The following is a 24391-nucleotide window of genomic DNA, read 5'->3' on the forward strand; positions in this document are numbered from 1 at the left end:
GAGCCACCGCGTATGACCAGATTCTGATATTCTATCAATAGGGAAACCACTAGCCTGCTCTCTCCAAGCTCCAGTCCCCTCTGAGGCTCAGCCTCTATTCTGCTGGCCTTGTGCATGTGTTGCTCTGCAATATTCTTCCCTCTTTCCCACCTGGCAAATACCTGTTATGCGAAATACAGCTCAGATCTCCCCTCCTCTGTCAAGACTTCACAACTCCCCAAAGATGGTCAGACCTTCAGTTTCCTAAGTTCCCATAATAAATTACTTTTGATTATCATGGAATAATGCAAATGTATTTAAAAACAGAACAACGAGCCAGGCAGGGTGGTGCTTTCCTATAGTCCCTCTTTAGGAAACTGAGGTGAGAGGATTTCTTGAGGCCAGGAGTTCAAGGCCAGCCTGGGCAACATAGCAAGACCTCCCTGCCCCAATCTGTACAAACAAATTTTTTTAAATAGCTGGGCATGGTGGCACACGCCTGTAGTCCCAGCTACTTTGCAGGTCGAGGTGAGAGGATAACTTGAGCCCAGGAGTTCAAGGCTATAGTGAGTTATGATTGTGCCACAACACTCCAGCCTGGAAAGCAGAGCAAGACCCTGTTTTGGGGGGGAAAAGAAAACAAACAAAAACCAGGAACAACACATGATAGTTTCTGTAGCCCTCTGTTATAGCTGTCCTCACAAGGAGTAGAATTATTTGTTTGTCTTTTACATCGGCAAGAAGACTTATTCTATTCATCTTCCTCTGATGAGTCCCAGCCATGAGATCTGGTACATAGCAGGTGCTCACAAAATGTTTGGCCTAAGAATATTTTCAGCTTCAATTCTGTGGCTCAAAGATGGTCTAAGTACTTTTCCATAACTCATCAGAACAGAGACTGAGCAAGTTAAGATTGCCAAGAATTCTCTGATAAGTATTCTCATCTTGAGATGAAGTCCATTTCTTCCTGCTCTAGGCTAAACCTGTATGTTATTGTTCATGCTGGTAAGTGAATGCTGTTTCCATACCAGACTCGATATTTTTAGCACTCCTGTTATGATAAACTCACAGTAACCTCAAAAAGAACAAATCAAAGTCAATTTTTTGCCACAGGAAACCAGCTCACGCTTACTGTTTTGCAACATGCCATGGGAGAATAATAAAAAGATGAGACCTTTTGCTCACAGATGGTGAGGCCAACTCTCAAGACAGTGGAAAAACGCAGCAGGAAGCGTACAGTCTGGCCACTAACTTATTAAGTAAACTGAAAAAACACCCAATATCTAAACATGGCAAGCACATGCATGCGGACAGCAGGTGGCTGAATTGTGAATGGGGCAATAAAAAACATCTACCTGCGTGTGAGAGCCCAGGGCAACATTGGAATCAAAAGCCTGATGGGTGCCACAGGGGCAGGCATGCAGGCAAAAGGACCCTGTGGGGACTCCAGTGGGCACACTGCTCTCCCTCTACAACAGGGCAAATGACCAGACAAGCAAAAACCACTCATGCAAAAAATATTTATTTATTGAGCACCTACTACGTGTGCCATTAGGCAATGGTGAAATAAAATCAGGTTTCTTTGTGAGGTATTCTTAGGTATGCATCCCAGCCAAGCACCTTGTCCCCACTAGGAATTCCTAAGGCATCGTCAGTCACATTTAGTCATGTTCCTAGAAACAATTTTGGAAACAAATTCCAAGCACTGGGAAAAATGGAAAATATGTGTGCCTTTCAAGATGAGACTGGTCATACGGTACATCCGAAGGAATATAACATTATGCTTCCAAGAAAGCAAAAGAGGCCACTTTTTTATGTATGCTCTTCCCCTATCATTTACGCCATATCAAGTGTAAACAAGCAAGTTCCCAACCAGTGTTTCACAGTTTGATTACACAAATACAAATGATTATAATTGTTAACCACTGTTCAACAAGATACTAAAAAACTTAAAAGTAGTTCTCCTAGAAATTTAGAAGACAAAAAAATGGGGAGGGTTTAACAAAGAAAACTTTTTTTTTTTGAGACGGAGTCTCGCTCCATCACCCAGGTTGGAGTGCAGTGGCGCGATCTCGGCTCACTGCAAGCTCCACCTCCCGGGTTCACGCCATTCTCCTGCCTCAGCCTCTCCGAGTAGCTGGGACTACAGGCGCCCGCCACCACGCCCAGCTAATTTTTTGTATTTTTAGTAGAGACGGGGTTTCACCGTGGTCTCGATCTACTGACCTCATGATCCGCCTGCCTCGGCCTCCCAAAGTGCTGGGATTACAAGTGTGAGCCACCACGCCCGGCCAAAGAAAACTTTTTATGCTTCCAAAAACTTTGAAGACTTTTTACTATGATGCTTATCTAACAGAAATACAATTCAAATGTTTCTTGGGGAAAAAGAAGACAATTATCTGGGCCTGAATTCAGATAATCTTTGTGTCTAATACTATCTGCACCAGAGTTTTTTCTAGTATGGTGGTGATCCTGTTTCCCTAACTCACAGAACTCCAGATCTGAAATTTAATGAGATGTATTAGTTTAGAGATACTTTATTTATTTTATTTTGAGACAGAGTCTCGTTCTGTCGCCCAGGCTGGAGTGCAGTGGCACGATCTCAGCTCACTGCAACCTCACCTCCTACGTTCGAGATTCTCTTACCTCAGCCTCCCAAGTAGCTGGGACTACAGGTATATGCCACCATGCCTGGTTAATTTTTGTATTTTTTAGTAGAGACAGGATTTCACCATCTTGGCCAGGCTGCCCTCGAACTCCTGACCTCAAATGATCCGCCTACCTCAGCCTCACAATGTGCTGGGATTACAGGCATGAGCCACCGTGCCCAGCCTACAGATGTATCTTAAATATGTTGAAAACTAAGTCCACAGGTAAAACAAACCTCATGGTCTAAATTCTGACTGTCTATAAAACCACGGATATGACTTTCAGCAATCACAACCATGCTCAACCTTGGTCTCCTTATAGGAAAATGGGATAACAACTATACTTCAAAGATTGTCACAAGAATGTGAGAAAATATATCAACTTAGGTGCCAGGAACACGGAAACAAGAGTAGTGCCTACAAAGTTTACCACTCAACTTGGATATCCCCCAAAGCCACCCTGCATCCAGAAGTAAGAATGTTACTAAGGCTTGACTTCACAGTAGGCAAAAAAAAACAAAAAAACAAACAAACAAAAAAAACAAGGCCACTTTTAAATTATTTCCACTTCTAATGTGCTAACTTTGATCTTAAAAATCCTTCCTGGTGCTACACAATATGTGATTGTAAATGTTCTCACTGCCGGGCACAGTGCCTCACGCCTGTAATCTCAGCACTTTGGGAGACCGAGGCAGGAGGATCACCTGAGGTCAGGAGTTTGAGACCAGCCTGGCCAACATAGCGAAACCCCATCTCTACTAAAAATACAAAAATTAGCCAGGCATGATGGTGGGTGTCTGTAATCCCAGCTACTCAGGAGGCTGAGGCAGGAGAATTGCTTAAACCTGGGAGGTGGAGGGTGTGGTGAACCGAGATTGCACCATTGCACTCCAGCCTGGTCAACAAGAGCGAAACTCCGTCTCAGAAAAAAACAAAATAAAATAAAACATTGTATGATTATTACTGACCTATACACTTAAGTTATAACGGTAAATTTTATGTTATGTGCTTTTTACCACACCAAAAAAAAAGAAAAAAAGAAATTTACTGCACATAGTTTTAATGTTTTGATTACCATATCCAAAGCCCTGGAACTCAAAACTGAAAAAGACAGATAATTAATGCCATCTGGGAGAGAGTAGTCAACATGATAGGCTATATTATCCAGTAAAGGGTCATAGGCATTCATGAGACTGTTGCCATAATACTCACTGAGAGATAGAATTAAGGGTAAACAAGCTGGGCGCAGTGGCTCACGTCTGTAATCGCAGTATTTTGGAGGGCCAAGGTGGGTGGATCACCTGAGGTCAGGAGTTCAAGACCAGCCTGGCCGACATGGCCCGTCTCTACTAAAAATACAAAAATTAGCTGGATGAGGTGGTGTGCGCCTGTAATCCCAGCTACTCGGGAGGCAGAAGTTGCAGAATCCGAGATCATGCCAAAGCACTCCAGCCTGGGTGACAGAGCTGAAATCCATCTCCAAAAAAATAATAATAAAATAAAAAAAGGGAAAAACAGAGTCAATCACAAATCATCTACTCCGGAGTTGAAAAGTGTACACGCCAAAAAAAAAAAAAGAGAAAAGAAAAAAAGCACATATCTTCACAGATGACAGAGTTCTCTAGGGCTTGCTCTGTGCCAGGAGTTTTCCATGTATATCACCTTCATCTCACAAAGGCCCTCAGGCAAGTGCTATTAACACCACCAGCTACAGAGGGGAATCTGAGGCTCAGGGAATTTAAAGTCAGCGGCTCAAGATCACCCATCTAAAACAAAATGGCAGTGCCCACTGGAAGCCAGGTCTGTTTTAATTCCAAAGGTCTTGTTCTTTTTCTTTTTCCCCCGGAGACAGAGTCTTGCTCTATCACGCAGGCTGGAGTGCAGTGGGGCGATCTTGGCTCACTGCAACCTCTGCCTCCGGGGTTCAAGCAATTCTATAGGCATGCACCACCACGCCCAGCTAATTTTTGTATTCTTAGTAGAGGCAGGGTTCCACCATGTTGGCCTGCACTGAATATTCACTTTGCTCCTAGATATCAGTTTTGTCCCCTCAGTTCAATGACCCCTGTGATGTTGAGATTAATGAGAAAATACTCTGGAAACTGCAGAGGATTAAATCAGGATTTCCTCACCTAAGCACACTAATGACATTCTGTGCTGGATAACTCTGTCAGGGGGTGCTGTCCTGTGCACTATGGGATATTTAGTAACATCCCTATCCTCTACTCACTAGATGCCAGTAATATCTCCCCACCCAGCTCTAACATCAAAAAATGTTTCCAGACACCACTGCCCAATGTCCCCAGTTGAGAACCACTGGATTATGCAAAACTCAAAGGCCAGTTGACTCCTTTTTTTTTTTTTTTTTTTTTACGGAGTCTCTCTCTGTCGCCCAGGCTGGATGGAGTGCAGTGGCACAATCTTGGCTCACTGCAAGCTCTGCCTCCCAGGTTCGCGCCATTCTCCTGCCTCAGTCTCCCGAGTAGGTGGGACTACAGGCGCCTGCCACTATGCCCAGCTAATTTTTTGTATTTTTAGTAGAGACAGGGTTTCACCACGTTAGCCAAGATGGTCTCGAACTCCTGACCTCGTGATCCACCCACCTCGGCCTCCCAAAGTGCTGGGATTACAGGCGCAAGCCACCGCGCCCGGCCCAGTTGACTCCTTTCATAAGCAGCAGTTAGAGATGCTCAAGTCAAACCCAAACCTTGGCGAACTGGCAGCCATTGTTTCCTGAGGGCTTTCTATGTGCAACGCAGTGAGCAACAAGCTTCTCCCAAAGGGCCCAGGCACTGTTCCCACATGGAACCCTGGACTGGAGAAGACTCTGCTCTTACTGCTGGTGCCTCTTCCACACCTGGTCCCACTATCAAGAGGAGGCATTTTCTGAGTGCAGCCCACTCACATGCAACACTTATTCCTGCTCAACCCATTTATTTCTATACAAATGGATATTCGGGACTTTCAAATAGTTCATCCAGCTGAGCATGGTGGCTCACGCCTGTAATCCCAGCACTCTGGGAGGCCGAGGCAGGTGGATCATCTGAGGTTGGGAGTTTGAGACCAGCCTGGCCAACATGGTAAAACCCCGTTTCTACTAAAAATACAAAAATTAGCTGGGTGTGCTGGTGGGCACCTGTAATCCCAGCTACTCGGGAGGCTGAGGTGGGGAAACTGTTTGAACCGGGAGGTGGAGGTTGCAGTGAGCCGAGATTGCGCCACTGCACTTCAGCCTAGGCGACAGAGTGAGACTCCATCTCAAAAAAATAAATGCATAAATAACATAAAAAAAAATACTTTTTAAAAAATTATCACGCCTGTAATCCCAGCACTTTGGGAGGCTGAGGCAGGCGGATCACCTGAGGTCAGGAGTTCAAGACCAGCCTGGCCAACATGGTGAAACCCTGTCTCTACTAAGATACAAAAATTAGCCGCAGCCAGGTGCAGTGGCTCACGCCTATAATCCCAACACTTTGGGAGACTGAGGTGGGCAGATCACCTGAGGTCAGGAGTTCAAGACCAGCCTGGCCAAGATGGTGAAAATACAAAAAAATACAAAAATACTAAAAATACAAAAAATTAGCCAAGCGTGGTGGCAGGTGCCTGTGATCCCAGCTACTCAGGACGCTGAGGCAGGAGACTCGCTTGAACCTGGGAGGTGGAGGTTGCAGTGAGCCAAGATCACGCCACTGCTCTCCTGGGCAACAGAGTGAGACTCCATCTCAAAAAAAAAAAAAATTAGCTGGGTATGGTGGTGCCCGCCAGTATTTCAGCTACTCGGGAGGCTGAGGCAGGAGAATTGCTTGAGCCTGGGAGGCAGAAGTTGCAGTGTGCCAAGATCGTGCCACTGCACTCCAGCCTGGGCGACAGAGCTAGACTCCGTCTCCAAAAAAAAAAATTAAAATAAAAATTAAAAGTGCCAGGTTTGCCAGGCACGGTGGCTCACACCTATAATCCCAGCACTTTTTGGGGGCCGAGGTGGGCGGATCACGAGGTCAAGAGAGCGAGACCAACCTGGCCAACATGGTGAAACCCTGTCTCTACTAAAAATAAAAATTAGCTGGGTGTGGTGACACGTGCCTGCAGTCCCAGCTACTCGGGAGGCTGAGGCAGGAGAATCGCTTGAACCCGGGAGGCAGAGGTTGCAGTGATCACACCACTGCACTCCAGCCTGGGGACAGAGCGAGACTCCGTCTCAAAAACAAACAAAAAAGTGCCAGGTACAGGAAGAACACTGAAAAGCCAACCAATACTTACTAACAGTCTCCTGACCACCAGCAAAGATGGACTGCTAAGTAGTTCATTAATAGTAAGAGGAAAAACAACCCTACCTTTCATGAGCGTGAGGCTGGTTTTGAGGCAGAGAAAGAATTCTGAAGAGGGGAACAAGCACTGGTGGCTTACGCCGTTTTTTTTTTTTTTTTTTGAGACGGAGTCTCGCTGTGTCGCCCAGGCTGGAGTGCAGTGGCGCAATCTCAGCTCACTGCAAGCTCTGCCTCCCGGGTTCACGCCATTCTCCTGCCTCAGCCTCTCCGAGTAGCTGGGACTACAGGCACCCGCCACCACGCCCAGCTAATTTTTTTGTATTTTTAGTAGAGACGGGGTTTCACCGTGGTCTTGATCTCCTGACCTCGTGATCCACCCGCCTCGGCCTCCCAAAGTGCTGGGATTACAAGCGTGAGCCACCGCACCCGGCCAAGGCTTACACCTTTAACTCCAGCACTTTGGAAGGCCACGGTGGGGATTTCACTAGAGCCCAGGAGTTCAAGTCCAGTCTAGGCTACATGGAGAAACTTCGCTTCTACGAAAAAAATACAAAAACTAGCTGGGCACAGTGGTGTGTGCTTGTAGTACCAGCTACTCAGGAGGCTGAGACACGGGGAGCACTAAGCCCAGGAAGTAGAGGCTACAGTGAACCATGATCGCACTACTGCATTCCAGCCTAGGTGACAGAGCAAGACTCTGTCTCAAAAAAAAAAAAGGGGGGGGTGAAGAGAAGTTGGTTGATCAGGCTTGGCATGGTGGCTCATGCCTATAATCCCAGCACTTCAGGGCCTGGGCATCATGGTGAAACCCCATCTCTACTCAAAATACAAAAATTAGCCGGGCGCAGTAGCGCATGCCTGTCATCCCAGCTACTGGAGACACTGAGACACCAGAATCGCTTCAACCCAGGAGGTGGAGGTTTCAGTGAGCCAAGATTGCACCCCACTGCACTCCAGTCTAGGTGACAGAGGAAGACTCTGTCTCAAAAAAAAAAAAAAAAAAAAAAAAGGAAAAAAAAAAAAAAAAAAGAGGTTGCTCAATCTGTGACCTGTAACACTATTATCATAGGGTCAACTTGACAGGGAGGTCATTTCAACAAGTAAAAAAGGCAGAAGTCATTAGAACCCAGAGCTCAATGGTAGACCTCACCCCCTTCAAGTGATCACCCTTTCTCAAGTGATCACTGAGAACTAGCCAATGAAGAATGCCACCCAAGGCAAACATCACAAAACCATCTGGACCTTGCAACCACATTTGCAGAAATCAGAGCCAAAAGCCCTCCCTGGGTAAGTTGTGCTTTGAGGCCTCACCTTGAAGGAGAAAGTAGTCGGAGGTCGTGCGCTTCAGAGCAGCCTTTGCTTTCTCACTGCTCCAGTCCACCTCCAGGGCTTCTTTAACAGGGCAGAAGACCACCTTCTGTGGAAAAAAGGCAGAACTGCTTAGGAATAACATATGCTGGCTTTCAATCACAAGGCAGTTGCTCTTCTCTATCGCAGAAAAATCTCATTATTTAAAGTTTACTGACCACTAAAAGAAGCAGGGGCCATTTGATCCAAGAAATGCTTATTGAGCACTCACTGTGTGCTTCCCTAGAGGCTGGGGATGGACAACACAAACTCCCTGCACTGAAGGAAGACACAGCCAAGCTTCCAAAGACCTGCTTCCATTCTGGCTCTTTTAACTCTCACTGGGCCAGGCGCGGTGGGTCACACCTGTAATCCCAATACTTTGGAGACCGAGGCAGGCGGATCACATGAGGTCAGGAGTTCGAGACCAGCCTGGCCAACATGGTGAAACCCCCGTCTCTACAAATACACAAAAATTAGCTAGGCGTGCTGGCGGCCGCCTGTAGTCCCAGATACTTGGGAGGCTGAGGCAGGAGAATCGCTTGAACCCAGGAGGTGGAGTCTGCAGCGAGCCAAGATCATGTCACTGCACTCCAGCCTGGATGAAGGAGTGAGACTCCTCAAAAAAAACAAAACTAAACTAAAAAGCCTCTGGCTGTATTCATACTACAGGAATACTTCCACAATGAGGGGCAAGAATGTAAGTCTAACAATATTCTATAAAATGTTTTCGTAATAGTAAACAAAAACAAAAATTAAATGTTTCTTGGTAGAAGAATGGTTTAATGATGATGGATGACAATAATAAATAACAGCAAGAGAAACAATAAAGGGGATGGGACAAAGCTCCAGGTTGTGGAAGCAGGAACAGCATTTGCAAAAAGCCCAGTGATAGGCAGGATGGCTAGGACCTACAAAGCTCAATCAAATTATCTTGACAAATGCAATGACATATATTTTACTTTGAAGTACCATTTACAAGTCCAGGCACGGTGGCTCACGCCTGTGATCCTAGCACTTTGGGAGGCTGAGGTGGGTGGACCGCCTGAGGTCAGGAGTTCAAGACCAGCCTGACCAACATAGTGAAACCCCATTTCTACTAAAAATACAAAAATCAGTCGGACGTGGTGGCGGGCACTTGTAATCCCAACTACCTGGGAGGCTGAGGCAGGAGAATCGCTTGAATCTAGCAGGGGGAGGTTGCAGTTAGCTGAGATCGCGCCATTGCACTCCAGTCTCAGCAACAAGAGCAAAACTCTGTCTCAAAAACAACAACAACAACAAATTTACGGCTGAGTGTGGTGGCTCACTTTTGTAATCTCAGCACTCTGGGAGGCCAAAGTGGCATGATCACCTGAGTCCAGGAGTCAAAGACCAGCCTGGGCAACAAAGTGAGACCCCGAACTCTACAAGTTAGCTGGGTGCAGTGGCATGCACCTGTGGTCCCAGCTTCACAGGAGGCTGAGGCAAGAGAATTGTTTTAGCACAGGAGGTCGAGGCTGCAGTGAGCCAGATCGTACCACTGCACTCCAGCCTGGGTGACAGAAAAAAGAGAGAGAAAAAAATACAGTCTGAAATATTTGGAAATGACACATGTGGCATCATGCTGGGACCACTTTTACAAATGGTTCACACATAAACACACATACAAAAAAAACAGTTTTTTGTTTTAAACATTTTATTTTTTTTTTTCCAGACAGTCTCCCCCTCTGTCACCCAGGCTGGAGTGCAGTGCATGATCTCAGCTGGCTGTAACCTCCAACTCCTGGGTTCAAGTAATTCTTGTGCCTCAACCTCCCCAGTAGCTGGGATTACAGATGCATGCCGCCACGCCCAGCTAATTTTTGTATTTTTAGTAGAGACAGGATTTCACTATATTGCCCAGGCTGGTCTCAAACTCCTGACCTTAGGTGATCTGCCTGCCTCGGTCTCCCAAAGTGTTGGGATTATAGGCATGAGCCACTGTGCCTAGCCAGAAAAAAGCAGTTCTTAGAACTAGCTACCCTTCAGAAGTTTAAGATAGCCAAGCTGGGGGAACATTGTTAGATCCCGTCTCTAAAAAGAATTATTTTAGGCCAGGCGTGGTATAGACTCTGTGTCTCTATATTTTAAAAAGGTTGGTGGTGGGTGGTGGCGGGGATGCAAATAATTTCAAATTTACAGAGGTGTCTTTCTTCCTCCCTCTCTCTCCACACCCTCCCAACCAGATATTTAAAGAACAGAGAGACAAGATGATAACAGCGTAATTTGGGAAGCTAAGTGAAACAAGATCTATCAGTTACCAGGCAGTTTACAAAGCTTGCTAAGGATGCATATAGATTTGACAGACAGAAGTTCAAATTGTTGGCTGGGCGCAGTAGCTCATGCCTGTAATCCCAGCATTTTGGGAGGCCGAGGCGGGCAGATCACAAGATCAGGAGATCGAGACCATCCTGGCTAACATGGCGAAACTCCGTCTCTACTAAAAATATAAAAAAATTAGCCAGGCGTGGTGGCGGGCACCTGTAGTCCCAGCTACTCGGGAGGCTGAGGCAGGAGAATGGCGTGAACCCATCGTACCACTACACTCCAGCCTAGGGGACAGAGCGAGACTCTCAAAAAAAAAAAAAGAAAAATACAAAAATTATCTGGGTGCAGGCCAGGTGCGGTGGCTCACACCTGTAATCCTAGCATTTTGGGAGGCTGAGGCGGGTGGATCACTAGAGGTCAGGAATTCAAGACCAGCCTGGCCAACACGGTGAAACCCTGTCTCTACTAAAAATACAAAAAAATTAGCCAGTTGTGGTGGCGGGCACCTGTAATCCCAGCTGCTCAGGAAGCTGAGGCAGGAGAATCACTTGGACCCTGGAGGTAGAAGTTGCAGCAAGCCAAGGTCACGCCACTACACTCCAGCCTGGGCAACAAGGTGAGGCACCGTCTCAAAAAAAAAAAAAACAGTTCAAATTGCTAGTGAAGATTAAACAGTCATGTTTAGGTGGCTTTCCTTTAGGAGTTAAATCCATTGTTAAAGATAGTACACAAGATGTTTTCACTGCCCTCAAATCTTTTGAGGTCAATGACCTCAAAAGATAAGTCATGAAGTCAGCCTGGTGACATTTAATGCCTGCTATATAGACCACCAGGCCCTTCTCAACAAGTTTGAAAATACACATCAAGTCATTTGCAATATGGTCTGGGAATGCCATCAGAATGAGGAAACACAGTATTATCTACCAGGCAGGTTTCAAAAATTACCAAGAGCTCAATTCGGAGTCTTTGTTGTTTGGCTGACTATAAGCAATAAACCAACTAATATGTTAGGCTACTATATGATGAAACGGAGTTAGGGGTGGGGGTTGTGTTTTAGAATCTCAGTCCCAGGCAGGTCTTGCCTGTTAGCTAACACTTTCAGGGCCTGGGGCAAGAGTATGAATGAAGACCCATATATCATGTCTACATATTTAGTTATAAATCACATTAACAAGCTATTAAATGGAGAATATTGTATTATCCTGTCTTGACAAACACGCCTTCTTCATAACCACCTGGAAGGCCTGGATCAAATTTGAAATTTTCACACTCCTTAGGAGTTCTATGCCAGATTAAGGCACATCGGGAAGGCTAGCCCCCATCCGTGCCCACTTCTCTTCCCATGCCTGGCTCTGTCCCACAATACTGGTGGCTCTGCACTTGAGTGTGGCTACCTAGCTCATCCTTTCTCACCAAACCCCCACGTCTCTGGCCTAAGCATTCAGACATTGTGACAAGGCCTGCACTGCACAGGCAGAACAGGGAAGCAGCCTACAAAAAATCCTGAGAAGCTTGGGGTTGTCTGGGCAGGAGATTTCAGGGGTCCCAGGTATCCAGAGTGTGGTCTACAACTGAGGGAAGAAAGCCACAGGTGATAGCCAGAAGTGGGCACAGGGCCCCAACCAGGCCAATCAGATTCTCTCTCCTGGGAACTGAAAATGTGAAAGTTGGAATGCAGAGATGCAGATATGCATAATGACAATGCTATAAAGGGAAAGGCCACAAATTCCTAATGCCTCTGGGATTGCCCAGTGGCCCTGGTCTTTGTAACTCCTCTCAGATAACAGTAGTTATTCAGTGCTTCTTACACTCCACTTAACATCCCTTTTGGTTCAAAGTAACTCGTAACAATTAAAAACAAAACAAAACCTAACCAAGCTGCCTAATCTGTAGCAGCAGATGCAAAAGGTGGTACCTGCCTTACCCACTCCACTGGCATTAGGCTTATAAAGAAAAAATACACCCAACAATGCCTTCAGGGAATCAGGAGTCTTTCAGGTGAGGCACCCACAGTGTCTGCCAGGGAGTGGCATCCACTATCCACTGGAATGAACACCCGAAAACAGGTAACTTACATACCTTCTCTCCTCCACTTCCTCAGCTCAAGAATGCCTCTGCCTAGAATGCCTGAGCCACTCTCCTCCACCATCCTTCACATACAGTTCTGGGCTTAAGGATTTCAATCAACAATCTAGTTAAGACTAACAACAAGGCCGGGTGCGGTGGCTCACACCTATAATCCCAGCACTTTGGGAGGCCAAGGTAGGTAGACCACCTGAGGTCAGGAGTTCGAGACCAGCCTGGCCAACATGGTGAAACCCCATCTCCACTAAAAATATAAAAATTAGCCAGACATGGTGGCACGCGCCTGTAATCCCAGCTACTTGGGAGGCTGAGACAGGACAATCGCTTGAACCCAGGAGGCTGAGGTCACGATCAAACCACTGCACTCCAGCCTGGGCAACAGAGCAAGACTCGGTCTCAAAAAAAAAAAAAAAAAAAAAAGATTTGGCTCATGCCTGTAATGCCAGCACTTTGGGAGGCCAAGGCGAGTGCATCACAAGGTCAGGAGTTCGAGATCAGCCTGGCCAATATGGTGAAACTCTGTCTCTACTAAAAATACAAAAATTAGCCAGGCACGGTGGCTCACGCCTGTAATCCCAGCACTTTGGGAGGCCGAGGCGGGCAGATCACAAGGTCAGGAGATCGAGAACATCCTGGCTAACACGGTGAAACCCTGTCTCTACTAAAAATACAAAAAAAAATTAGCCGGGCGTGGTGGCAGGTGCCTGTAGTTCCATCTACTCAGGAGGCTGAGGCAGGAGAATTGCTTGAACCTGGGAGGCAGAGGTTGCCGTGAGCTGAGATTACGCCACTGCACTCCCGCCTGGGTGACAGAGAAAGACTCTGTCTCAACAAAAAAAAAAAAAAAAAAGGTGAATTCTCCACATAGCCCATCAACCATCAAATTGTTGTTGTTAGGAGCCATTTAGCATAGTAGGAAACTGCAATAACCTCAATAACCTCAATACAATAGGAGACTGGTGGTAAAATAGATTATGGCTAGGCAAGAAGAGGAAAAATGACACAGACATTTAAAATCACATGCTCCAGGCCAGATGTGGTGGCTCATGCCTGTAATCCCAGCACTTTGGGAGGCCAAGGCGGGCGGATCACGAGGTTAGCAGATCAAGACCATCCTGGCTAACACGGTGAAACCCTGTCCCTACTAAAAATACAAAAAATTAGCCAGGCGGGGTGGCGGGCGCCTGTAGTCTCAGCTACTCAGGAGGCTGAGGCAGGAGACTAGCATGAACCCAGGAGGCAGAGCTTGAAGTGAGCCGAGATCGCGCCACTGCACTCCAGCCTGGGCAACAGACCGAGACTCTATCTCAAAAAAATAAAAAAAATAAAATAAAATAAAATCATGCACTCCAAAGCAGATTTGGGGAATGCTTATTGAGTGAAAAAAGCAAAAGACAAAACCATGTACATATATATACACACATACAAGCCAGGCGCAATGGCTCACGCCTGTAATCCCAAAACTTTGGGAGGCCGATGTGGACGGATCACCTGAGGTCAGGAGTTCGAGACCAGCCTGGCGAACAAGGTGAAACGCCCTCTCTACTAAAAATACAAAACTTAGCCAGGTGTGGTAGCACAAGCCTGTAATCTCAGCTACCCGGGAGGCTGAGGCCAGAGGATCACTTGAACCCGGGAGGTGGAGGAGATCATGCCACTGCGCTCCAGCCTGGGCGATAAAGCAAGACTGTCTCTAAATAAATAAATGGTGTAGTACTTGCATATACTCTATGCGCATCCTCCCATATACTTTGTTTATTTATTTATTTATTTTTGAGACAGAGTCTTGCTCTGTCACCCAGGCTGGAGTGCAATGGTGCGATCTTGGCTCACTGCAACCTCTGCCTCCCCAAGTTCAAGCGATTCTCCTGACTCAGCCTCCTGAGTAGCTGAGATTACAGGCGTGTGCCACCATGCCCAACTAATTTTGTATTTCTATTAGAGATGGGGTTTCACCATGTTGGCCAGGCTGGTCTCCAACTCCTGACCTCAAGTGATCCACCTGCCTCAGCCTCCCAAAGTGCTGGGATTTCAGGCGTGAGGCACTGCGCCCGGCCTCCCATATACTTTAAATCATCTCTAGATTACTTATAATACCTAATGTAATTGCTACGTAAACAGTTGTTATATTGTATTGCTTAGGGAATAATGACAAGAAAAAAAGTCTGTACATGTTTGGTACAGATAGAAGCAATGTTTTTTCCCAAATATTTTATTATTAATATGATTACAATTTTCTTTTTTTTTTTTTTTTATGTACTCCAAGCACACTACATATTTTTGACCCACAGTTGGTTGAATCCATGAATGTGAAGCCCATTAATAAGGAGAGCTAACCATATATATTATCTGCATTAAATAGTGCCCCAATTTTGTTGTATATACATAGAAAAATACTGAAAGGAAGGTTATAGTTATTATTTGGTAGTAGGATTAACATTTCATTAACTTGTTCTCCATTTTCCACATTTGGAATTATGAACTTATTTTACTTAAAAAAATTTTTTTTGAGACAATGCAGGATGTAGTACAGTGGCACAATCTCAGTTCACTGCTGCCTCCACTTCCAGGGTCAAGCAATCCTCCCGCCTCAGCTTCCCCAGTAGCTGAGACCACTGGCACGTGCTACCACGCCCAGCTAATTTTTGTATTTTTTGGTAGAGAAGGGGTTTCTGCCATATTGCCCAGGCTGGTCTCAAACTCCTGGGCTCAAGTGATCCGCCCACTTTGGCTTCCCAAAGTGCTGGGATTACAGGCATGAGCCACTGCACCCAGCCTTATTTTACTTCTTAAATCAGGCCTAACAGTAACAGGTAATATAATTCTGCATATAAAGATGAATATAATCCCCAGGTCCTACCCAATCAAAATTCCTGGGGTGGGGGGGGTAGAGGGACCAAGATTCTTTAAAAAGCTTTAACAAAGCATTCTAACAAATGACAACCATAGTCAAAACACATTTTTCACACTCAGCAGAATGAAAAAAAAACGGCTGAAGTTACCAAATGTTACTGATACATAATGTTGGTTCTAGAATATAAATTGATAAAACCACTTGAGAGTAACTTAATGGGGTCTGGTAAAGCTGAAAATGCCCTTATCTTAATTTTACTCCCAGGTATATACCCAAGAGAAATTAACACAATTGCCCAAGGAGAGCATCTATACACACACAAACAAAATGCTTATGCAGCACAATTTGTAACAGCAAATTATGAGCATACCCAAATGCTCATAAATAGAAAAATGGATATATAAATAGTAATATATTTACGCAATAAAGACTCTAGCAAAAAACAAAAACAAAACAAAAACCAAAAAAATGCCCTGCAGGGCTGTCCAAGAGAACTAGCTGTGATGATGGAACAGAATGTAATCTGTGCTATGCAATACAGATGCCAATGGCCACATGTGCTTACTGACCACTTGAAATGTGACCAGTGAGACTGAGGAACTAAATCTTTTATTTTATTTGATTCTAATTAATTTAAATAGCCAGCTGTGGCTAGTGGCTACCAAAATGGACAGCAAAGCCCTAGAACAACATACAAACAGATGGCCTCACAAACGTGTTGCTGCTCCTTAAAAGCAGGTGGCGGCATGCATACAATATAAAACCAATTTTTAAGAAGCTAAAAAGCATGCAAAGCAATTCTATGTATTGCTTGGAAATACATACATAAGTAGTAAGAAGAAATGTATAGGAATGAGAAACCCGACTGAGGAGGGTGGTAACTTCTGTTGGAGGGACAGCCAGAAGGCCTCACCATACCAGTAATATAGGTCTATGATGGTGAGCTAAATCATTCTTCCTTTTTTTTTTTTGAGACGGAGTCTCGCTCTAACGCCCAGGCTGGAGTGCAGTGGCGCAATCTCGGCTCACTGCAAGCTCCACCTCCCGGGTTCACGCCATTCTCCTGCCTCAGCCTCTCCGAGTAGCGGGGACTAGAGGCGCCTGCCACCACGCCCGGCTAATTTTTGTATTTTTAGTAGAGACGGGGTTTCACCGTGGTCTCGATCTCCTGACCTCATGATCCACCCGCCTCAGCCTCCCAAAGTGCTGGGATTACAAGCGTGAGCCACCGCGCCTGGCTTTTTTTTTTTTTTTTTTTGCTAAATCATTCTTAACTTATGCCTAAAATATTGTATAATAAGTTCCATGTCATTGTTTAGATTTATAAACACGTGATAAAACAGGAAGCCAAGCAGGGCTGTATCTGCCCCTTCCAGGTGTCTTTTTTAATCCACACAAATGTACCAGCAGCTCTGGGATTACTTACCTGGTGAGGGTATAGGGAGAAGAAGTAGAAGATAGAGAAACAGCACACAGATTGGTACAAAAGTACTAAAAATAGTTGTGTTTTTAAGGTGGATAGTGTTTGTTTTGTTCCGTTATCTGCATTGATGCTGCATATCTTCTTTTGTGCATTAAATGTCACTTTAAAAAAATATATAGGCTGGGTGCAGTGGCTCATGCCTATAATCTCAGCACTTTGGGAGGCCAAGGCAAGAGGATCGCTTGAGGCCAGGAGTTTGAGATCAGCCTGGGCAACACAGCAAGAGATCTCAAAAAAAAAAACCGAAAAAATTAGCAGGGCTTGGTGGCACATGCCTGTGGTCCCAGCTACCTTGGAGACTGAGGTGGGTGGGAGGATCCCTTTAGCCCAGGAGTTCAAGGCTGCAGTGAGCTGTGTTCGTGCCACTGCACTCCAGCCTGGGCTACAGAGTTACATCCTATCTCAAAAATAAATAAGTAATATATAAACATAGCGATAAGCTAACATTAGCATCCCCCACCCCAACTAACTCTCCTACCTGGAAAACTTGCTAATCAGCATTCCACCTAACTCTTCAAATTTACACCCCTTGTTGCCCTATTTCCACTCCTTTGAACCAAGTAGTTCTGATATTAATAATTAGCAGGATTGGCCAGGAGTGGTGGCTCACACCTGTAATCCCAGCCCTTTGGGAGGCTGAGGCGGGTGGATCACGAGGTCAGGAGATTGAGACCATCCTGGTCAACATGGTGAAACCCCGTCTCTACTAAAAATACAAAAATTAGGCTGGGCGCAGTGGCTCATGCCTGTAATCCCAGCACCTTGGGAGGTCGAGGCGGGTGGATCACGAGGTCAGGAGATCGAGGCCATCCTGGCTAACAGGTTGAAACCCCCATCTCTACTAGAAATACAAAAAAAATTAGTCGGGCATGGTGGCGGGTGTCTATAGTCCCAGCTACTCAGCAGACTGAGGCAGAGCACGGCATGAACCCAGGAGGTGGAGCTTGCAGTGAGCCAAGATCACACCACTGCACTCCAGCCTGGGAGACAGAGCGAGAGTCCATCTCAAAAAAAAAAAAAAAAAAAAAAACACAACTAGCTGAGCGTGGTGGCGTGCACCTATAGTCCCAGCTACTCAGAAGGCTGAAGCAGGGGAATCGCTTAAACCCGGGAGGTGGAGGTTGCAGTGAGCTGAGATTGCACCATTGCACTCCAGCTTGGGCGACAGAGGGAGACTCTATCTCAAAAAAAAAAAAAAAAGAGTGCAGGATTTTGAACCTCTCTGGCCTGAGGGTTCCAGTCCAGGCAACTGAATGACTTACTTCTAAATATTTCTGAGCAAGTCTATTGTCTTCTTTGGTATTCTGTTCTCTCAGCTTAGTTCAAATAACCTAAACCGTGAGAATTAATATACTAGAAGGTTAATTCATTCCATCGGTAACAAAGGTTACTTCAATTATTCTTTTTTAAAATGGAAATAATCAGGCTGGAAGCTGTGGCTCATGCCTATAATCCCAGTACTTTGGGAGGCCAAAGTGGGCGGATCACTTGAGGCCAGGAGTTCAAGACCAGCCTGGCCAATATGGAGAAATACCGTCTCTACTAAAAATACAAAAATTAGTCGAGTGTGGTGGCACACACTTGCAGTCCCAGCTACTCCAGAGGCTGAGGCAAGAGAATTGCTTGAACCCAGGAGGCAGAGGCTGCAGTGAGCTGAGATTATGCCACTGCACTCCAGCCTGGGTGACAGAGCAAGACTCCATCTCAGAAATAATAATAATTAGTGAAAATTAAAAATTAGCCAGGTGTAGTAGATGTCTGTAATTCCAGCTACTTGGGAGGCTGCAGTGAACACTGTTTGAACCACTGCACTTCAGCCTGGGTGACAGGGTAGTGAGACCCTGCTTCAAAGAAAAAAAAAAGGAAGAAAATAATCTCCTCCAGGGTTGTTGGATTATGCTGCAGTTTACAGCCACCAGTACACTGAACAAATATTCCCTGGATATGACTGTGCTAGACACTGGACTAGGAGTCTAGCAGTGAACAAGACTGCCTTCCCCCTACAGAGCTTAAAATGGAAGTGGGGAGACAGAGACAAGCAACCTAAAGGCCACCAGCAGTGGAAACCAAGGTACCACATGAAAGAAAAAGAACTCGACTGTTTCTTTAATGACGGGTGTGAGAGAGGATGAGAAGGTTGTCAACAAATTGCTCACAAAGAGGGAGTCAAAAAAATGAATCACTCCTCAACTGTGGAATTTCTCAACTAATTCATGAAAAGAGTATTAATAGTACTCCAAATTAGTCACCTATTTCAGGAGCAGAGGTAAAATTAAATCTGTATTTCTAGTACAGTCAGGAACAAACCCTACTTTGTCTTTAATTTTTAAAGAGCTATTAGGGAGTAACCACTGTCAGGCATCTCATCATCTCTGGCAGCACCTAACACAGATAGCTCACAATAAAGAAACGTGAACATGGGAACATGACAGTGGCCTTTTAAGGTTTTCCAGAATGATCCTGATGTTCACATATTTTATCCCACCATCCTCCTAATGTCACGTTACCCTAGCAACTTCAGGGGTATCCCTCTTTGTAAATCATAGGGTGAGCCTATGCCATTACCCACTGTCTATGCTCTCACCCCTTCTTCCGCAGCTGTGTGACCTTGGTCAGGTCACTTAATTTCTCATAGCTTCTTTATCAGCTATAGATGGGGACAACAAGACTGGATGTGATTCCCTGCACTCAACACTGTGCCTTGCACACAGTAGGCATTCTGCAACTCGTAGAAAGAGCTGGCTGTGGCAGTGAGGGCAGCCAGAGCAAATCTGCCCCTACGTCAGTCTTTCGGTTTATCCTACTTTCTCGGACGGAGCACTGCTCAGGGCTCTGGTGCCTGGAAAGCTTGTCCCTCACATGCCAACACAAATAACTCTTCCTCTGGGAAACCTTTTTGGGCACTTCCTCACCACCATCTCATTGCTGTCTCCTCTGTCTCCTGAATGTCAGTGTCCACGTGAGGCTTGTGCCCGAGACCTGATTGTGACGAAATCCGTCTCAAATCTTCTCCTGGGCACCAAAGGAAGCAAACAAACTACTGAGCACCTATTTCTGGGCTAGGCATTTTCCTAAGGCCTTATTTATCAGAATGGCACAGGTGCTAGAAAGGCCCACCAGCTTCCTAGAGGGTGTGAAAACCACAGGCTGTTTTTCCTTTTTGTTTTTTAACGTTACTAATTTAGGAGCACAAAGTGTACCTTGAAGCAAAAGTGGTTTTACAACCTTTGGTTAAACCTAGGGAAAGGGGGGAGGGGAAGGGAACCCTAACCAGAAAACCTTTCACAGGAAATAGGAAGTGGCTGCTTCCCCACCCCCACCCTGCACTCTCTGAGCACAACCCAACTAGTTATTCTGTACAATTAGGCAAAAGGGCAGCATCCAAATCAAGGAATCTTTGGTGTTGGAAGAGAACCTTGAAATCACAGGGCCATCTGTGCCAAAACGGAAATAGGCATGTTACTGCAAGGTGACAAAGCCATGGCCAAAACCCAGTCCAGCCCAGTGGGTCCGCAGGGCCCTTGGTGAGGCTGCACAAAGCCAAGGTTTGGAATCCCAGGGATTGTCAGCAGGAATGCACTGAATGCCTCCTAACCTTAAGGGCTTGGGGTTGGAATCCGAGCCTGCATTGTTCAAGTGTAACAGCTGACTAACAATGTCAGCTGGGGAATATTTTGATACCTTCCAGCTCAGCTCCACGTAGGAAGAGGCTGCACAAAAACCTCTGTGCCTGTAGGGCCCTCCGGAATGGTAGGCAAAGGCCTGGACTGCCTACATTCTCCTCATAGCGAGATAAAGTGGTTCCCAAAAGAGGTTTCCAGATCCACCCCAGTGGGCACCACCAGAACTGACTCCAGGGAAACTTCCAGCTGTGAATGGCTAACAAAGCTAGGCACTCTCTCCATTTGAATGTGAAAGACCTGCCTCAATCAGAGAAGGCCCTTAAGCCATAAAACCCTTCACACCAAGGCCAAGTGTCACACTTGTAAGAGGGTGTGATTTATAAACTGACAGCACCCACAAAGCAGCTTTTGTACTCCTCCGTTTGTTAACAATTTATCTCCCCCCACCAAATTCACGGAGCTATTCAGATAAATCTTGACTGGGCCTCAAAAAGAAAGAAAGGCAGAAAGAAAGGGACCCAAGTTTTGGCCAAAACACCAAGGTTCACTCTGGATAATTATGGTTCTGTGAATAGACACTAAAATTAGGGCTTAATTCCTCTGTATCACACTTACAGCACCAAACTACTCCAACACAAACACAAAAAGAGAAAGAAAATCTCCAATGCCGCCTTGCTGGAGAGTCTGAGAGTTCCACTTTTGTGGTTTTCTGCAGTCTCTTTTGTGGTTTCTGCACTCTTTAGAATCCCCTCGTTAGCGTAATTTAACTCAACATTCTGACCAGCTGTTTTTCTTTCTCAACATTTAAATCTACAAAGCAAAGAGTAAATATGGGCTTGGTCATGTCTTTCCGCTCAGTTCAATGAAACCAATTCTGGCCCCTTCATCTTGCTTTCCCCATCGCATGGTTCCCATCTCAGATTCCCAGCACTAGCTACAGAAACCATCGTCTTCTGATCCCTTCTCCACTCCTTTCTATAAATGTAATTATTGCACCTGATCCAAATAGAGGCTGAGCCCCTAATATAAACTACATTAACAAATATGAATCTGATAACACCAGTCAACATTGAAGGATTTTTCTTATTAAAGGTTATTTGGCAAAAGGAAAAAAACAGGCAAAGAAAACTTTTTTTTTTGAGACAGTCTCGCTCTGTCGCCAGGCTGGAGTGCAGTGCTGCCGTCTCGGCTCACTGCAACCTCCGCCTCCCGGGTTCAAGCTATTCTCCTGCCTCAGCCTCCCGAGTAGCTGGGACTACAGGCACGCACCACCTTGCCCAGCTAATTTTTGTATTGTTAGTAGAGAAAATACAAAAAATTTTTTATTTTGCTTTTTTTTTTTTTTAAACAGGATCTTGCTAGGTGGCTCAGGTTGGGGTGCAGTGGTGTGACCATGGCTCACTGCAGCCTCCACCTCCCAGGCTCAAGCAATCCTCCCAGCTCAGCCAATGAGTAGCTGGGCCTACAGGTGCTCACCATCACGCCAGACAAATTTTGACATTTTTTTTTGTAGACACGGGGTCTTGCTACTGTAACCCAGGGCTGGTGTTTTGCCGCTTTAAAAAAAAAAGTTTTCTGGTCAGGCATGGTGGCTCATGCCTGTAATCCTAGCACTTTGTGGGGCTGCGGCAGGCGGATCACGAGGTCAAGAGATAAAGACCTACAAAAATTAGCTGGGTGTGGTGGCGCACACCTGTAGTCCCAGCTACTTGGGAGGCTGAGGCAGGAGAATCTCTTGAACTTGGGACGTGGAGGTTGCAGTGAGCTGAGATTGTGCCACTCCAGCCTGGCACAGCAAGACTCCATCTCAAAAAAAAAAAAAAAAAAAAAGTTTGGAGCCAGGCACAGTGGCTTACGCCTGTAATCCCAGCACTTTGGGAGGCCGAGGAGGGTGGATCACCCGAGGTCAGGAGTTCGAGACCAGCCTGGCCAACATGGCGAAACCCCGTCTCTACTAAAAACACACAAAAAAATTAGCCAGGGGTGCTACTTGGGAGGATGAGGCAGGAGAATTGCTTGAACCCAGGAGGTGGAGGCTGTAGTGAGCCGAGATCATGCCATTGCACTCCAGCCTGAACGACAAGAAAAAATTCCATCTCACAAAAAAAAAAAAAGAAAAGAAAAACTTTGGGACAGAGCCTACAAAAGTTTGCATTTCTCATTGTCTTGAAAAATCCCATCTGGAATCACTGGGCCCACATTCCCTCACAGCAACAGCTGGCTGACACTAAACTGTGGAAGCCTCCCTTTAGATGGGACAAGCACCCGCCCCACCCCTTCAAGAAGTGCTTGCTCTTATCCTTTTCAATCGTCATTGCCCGACCCCTCCAATGCCCCAGGGTTTCTGACCTCTGCCCCCACATTACACATACCTTTTTGACCATCATTGTCTCAGAAGAATCAAGTTTTGCTCTCTTGGTGTCGGGCCCATCTTCTACTCCTTGGCTAACTTTGGCAACTTTAGTTTTCTCCCTAGAGGGTGACAAGGGGAGAGAATGTAATTTTACCCTAGGAATCATGTTATTGGAATCAAAAAAAGCCTCTCCAGGTCACAGATCGGGATGGTGGTTAAGGGCAAAAGCTTTGAAGTCAGATCTCGGTTCAAATCGAGCTCTGCCATTGATAACATGATGAGTCTGGTACACTGTTGGGCACTCAGGAAATTATTGTGGGAAAAACAGAGCAGCATAAGTTGCTCAGCACACTGCCGGGCACACAGCTGCTCTCAATAAATCAAAGTGATTACTTTGTAAACACTCTACTTGAATCATGAAATAAATAGCCAAACTTGGCCGGGTGCAGTGGCTCACGCCTGTAATCCCAGCACTGTGGGAGGCCAAGGCGGGTGGATCACCCGAGGTCAAGGGTTCGAGACCATCCTGGCCAACATGGCAAAACCCCGTCTCTACTAAAAATACAAAAAACTAGCGGGTCGTGGTGGCGGGCGCCTATAATCCCAGCTACTCAGGAGGCTGAGGCAGGAGAATTGGTTGAACCCAGTAGGAGGAGGTTGCAATGACCTGAGATCACACCACTGTACTCCAGCCTGGGCAACTGAGTGAAAGTCTGTCTCAGAAAAAAAAAAAAAAAATAGCCAAACTTAATTCTGCCCCTCTGCTGTGGGCAGCTTATGTTAAAATAATCTAGATTGCTTTCCACTACTGTAACTTCTTTATAATATGCCCAAAGAAGCCAGGCATGGTGGCTCACGTTTGTAATCCTAGCACTTTGGGAAGCTGAGGTGGGTGGACCACCTGAGGTCAGGAGTTCAAGACCAGCGTAGCCAACATAGTGAAACCCCGTCTCTGCTAAAAATACAAAAATTTGCCAGGCATGGTGGTGGATGCCTGCAGTCCCAGCTACTCAGGAGGCTGAAGCAGGAGAATCACTTGAATCCAGGAGGTGGAGGTTGCAGTGAGCCAAGATCGTGCCATGGCACTCCAGCCTGGGGACAAAAGCAAAACTCCATCTCAAAAATAACAACAACTGGGCGCGGTGGCTCACGCCTGTGTAATCCCAGCACTTTGGGAGGCCGAGGTGGGTGGATCACCTGAGGTCTGGAGTTCGAGACCAGCCTGACCAACATGGAGAAACCCCGTCGCTAATAAAAATACAAAATTAGCCAGGCGTGGTGACGCATGCCTGTAATCTCAGCTACTCCGGAGGCTGAAGCAGGAGAATGGCTTGAGCCAGGGAGGCGGAGGTTGCTGTGAACTGAGATGGCGCCATTGCACTCCAGCCTGGGCAACAACAGCAAAACCCCGTCTCAAAAAATAAAGTAATAATAATAATAATATGCCCAAAGAACTAGATTATCC

The 24391-nt window shown here is 45.9% G+C and overlaps 1 protein-coding gene across 3 annotated transcripts in view; it reads right to left on the bottom strand.

Annotated features, from left to right (window-relative positions):
* SAE1 (SUMO1 activating enzyme subunit 1) overlaps window positions 1–24391 on the bottom strand; it is an 84028-nt gene that overhangs the window by 35245 nt on the left and 24392 nt on the right. For all 3 annotated transcript variants that reach the window (XM_030807847.1, XM_030807849.1, XM_030807848.1), the window contains exons 5-6: window positions 22946–23045; window positions 8204–8309 (exon numbers count right to left, since the gene is read on the bottom strand). In XM_030807847.1, the coding sequence (XP_030663707.1) occupies window positions 8204–8309; window positions 22946–23045 (206 nt within the window). The remainder of the gene's footprint in view (window positions 1–8203; window positions 8310–22945; window positions 23046–24391) is intronic.

The sequence above is a fragment of the Nomascus leucogenys genome, unplaced genomic scaffold (genome assembly GCF_006542625.1).
Source record: "Nomascus leucogenys isolate Asia unplaced genomic scaffold, Asia_NLE_v1 Super-Scaffold_241, whole genome shotgun sequence".
In the NCBI taxonomy this organism is placed as follows: Eukaryota; Metazoa; Chordata; class Mammalia; order Primates; family Hylobatidae; genus Nomascus; species Nomascus leucogenys.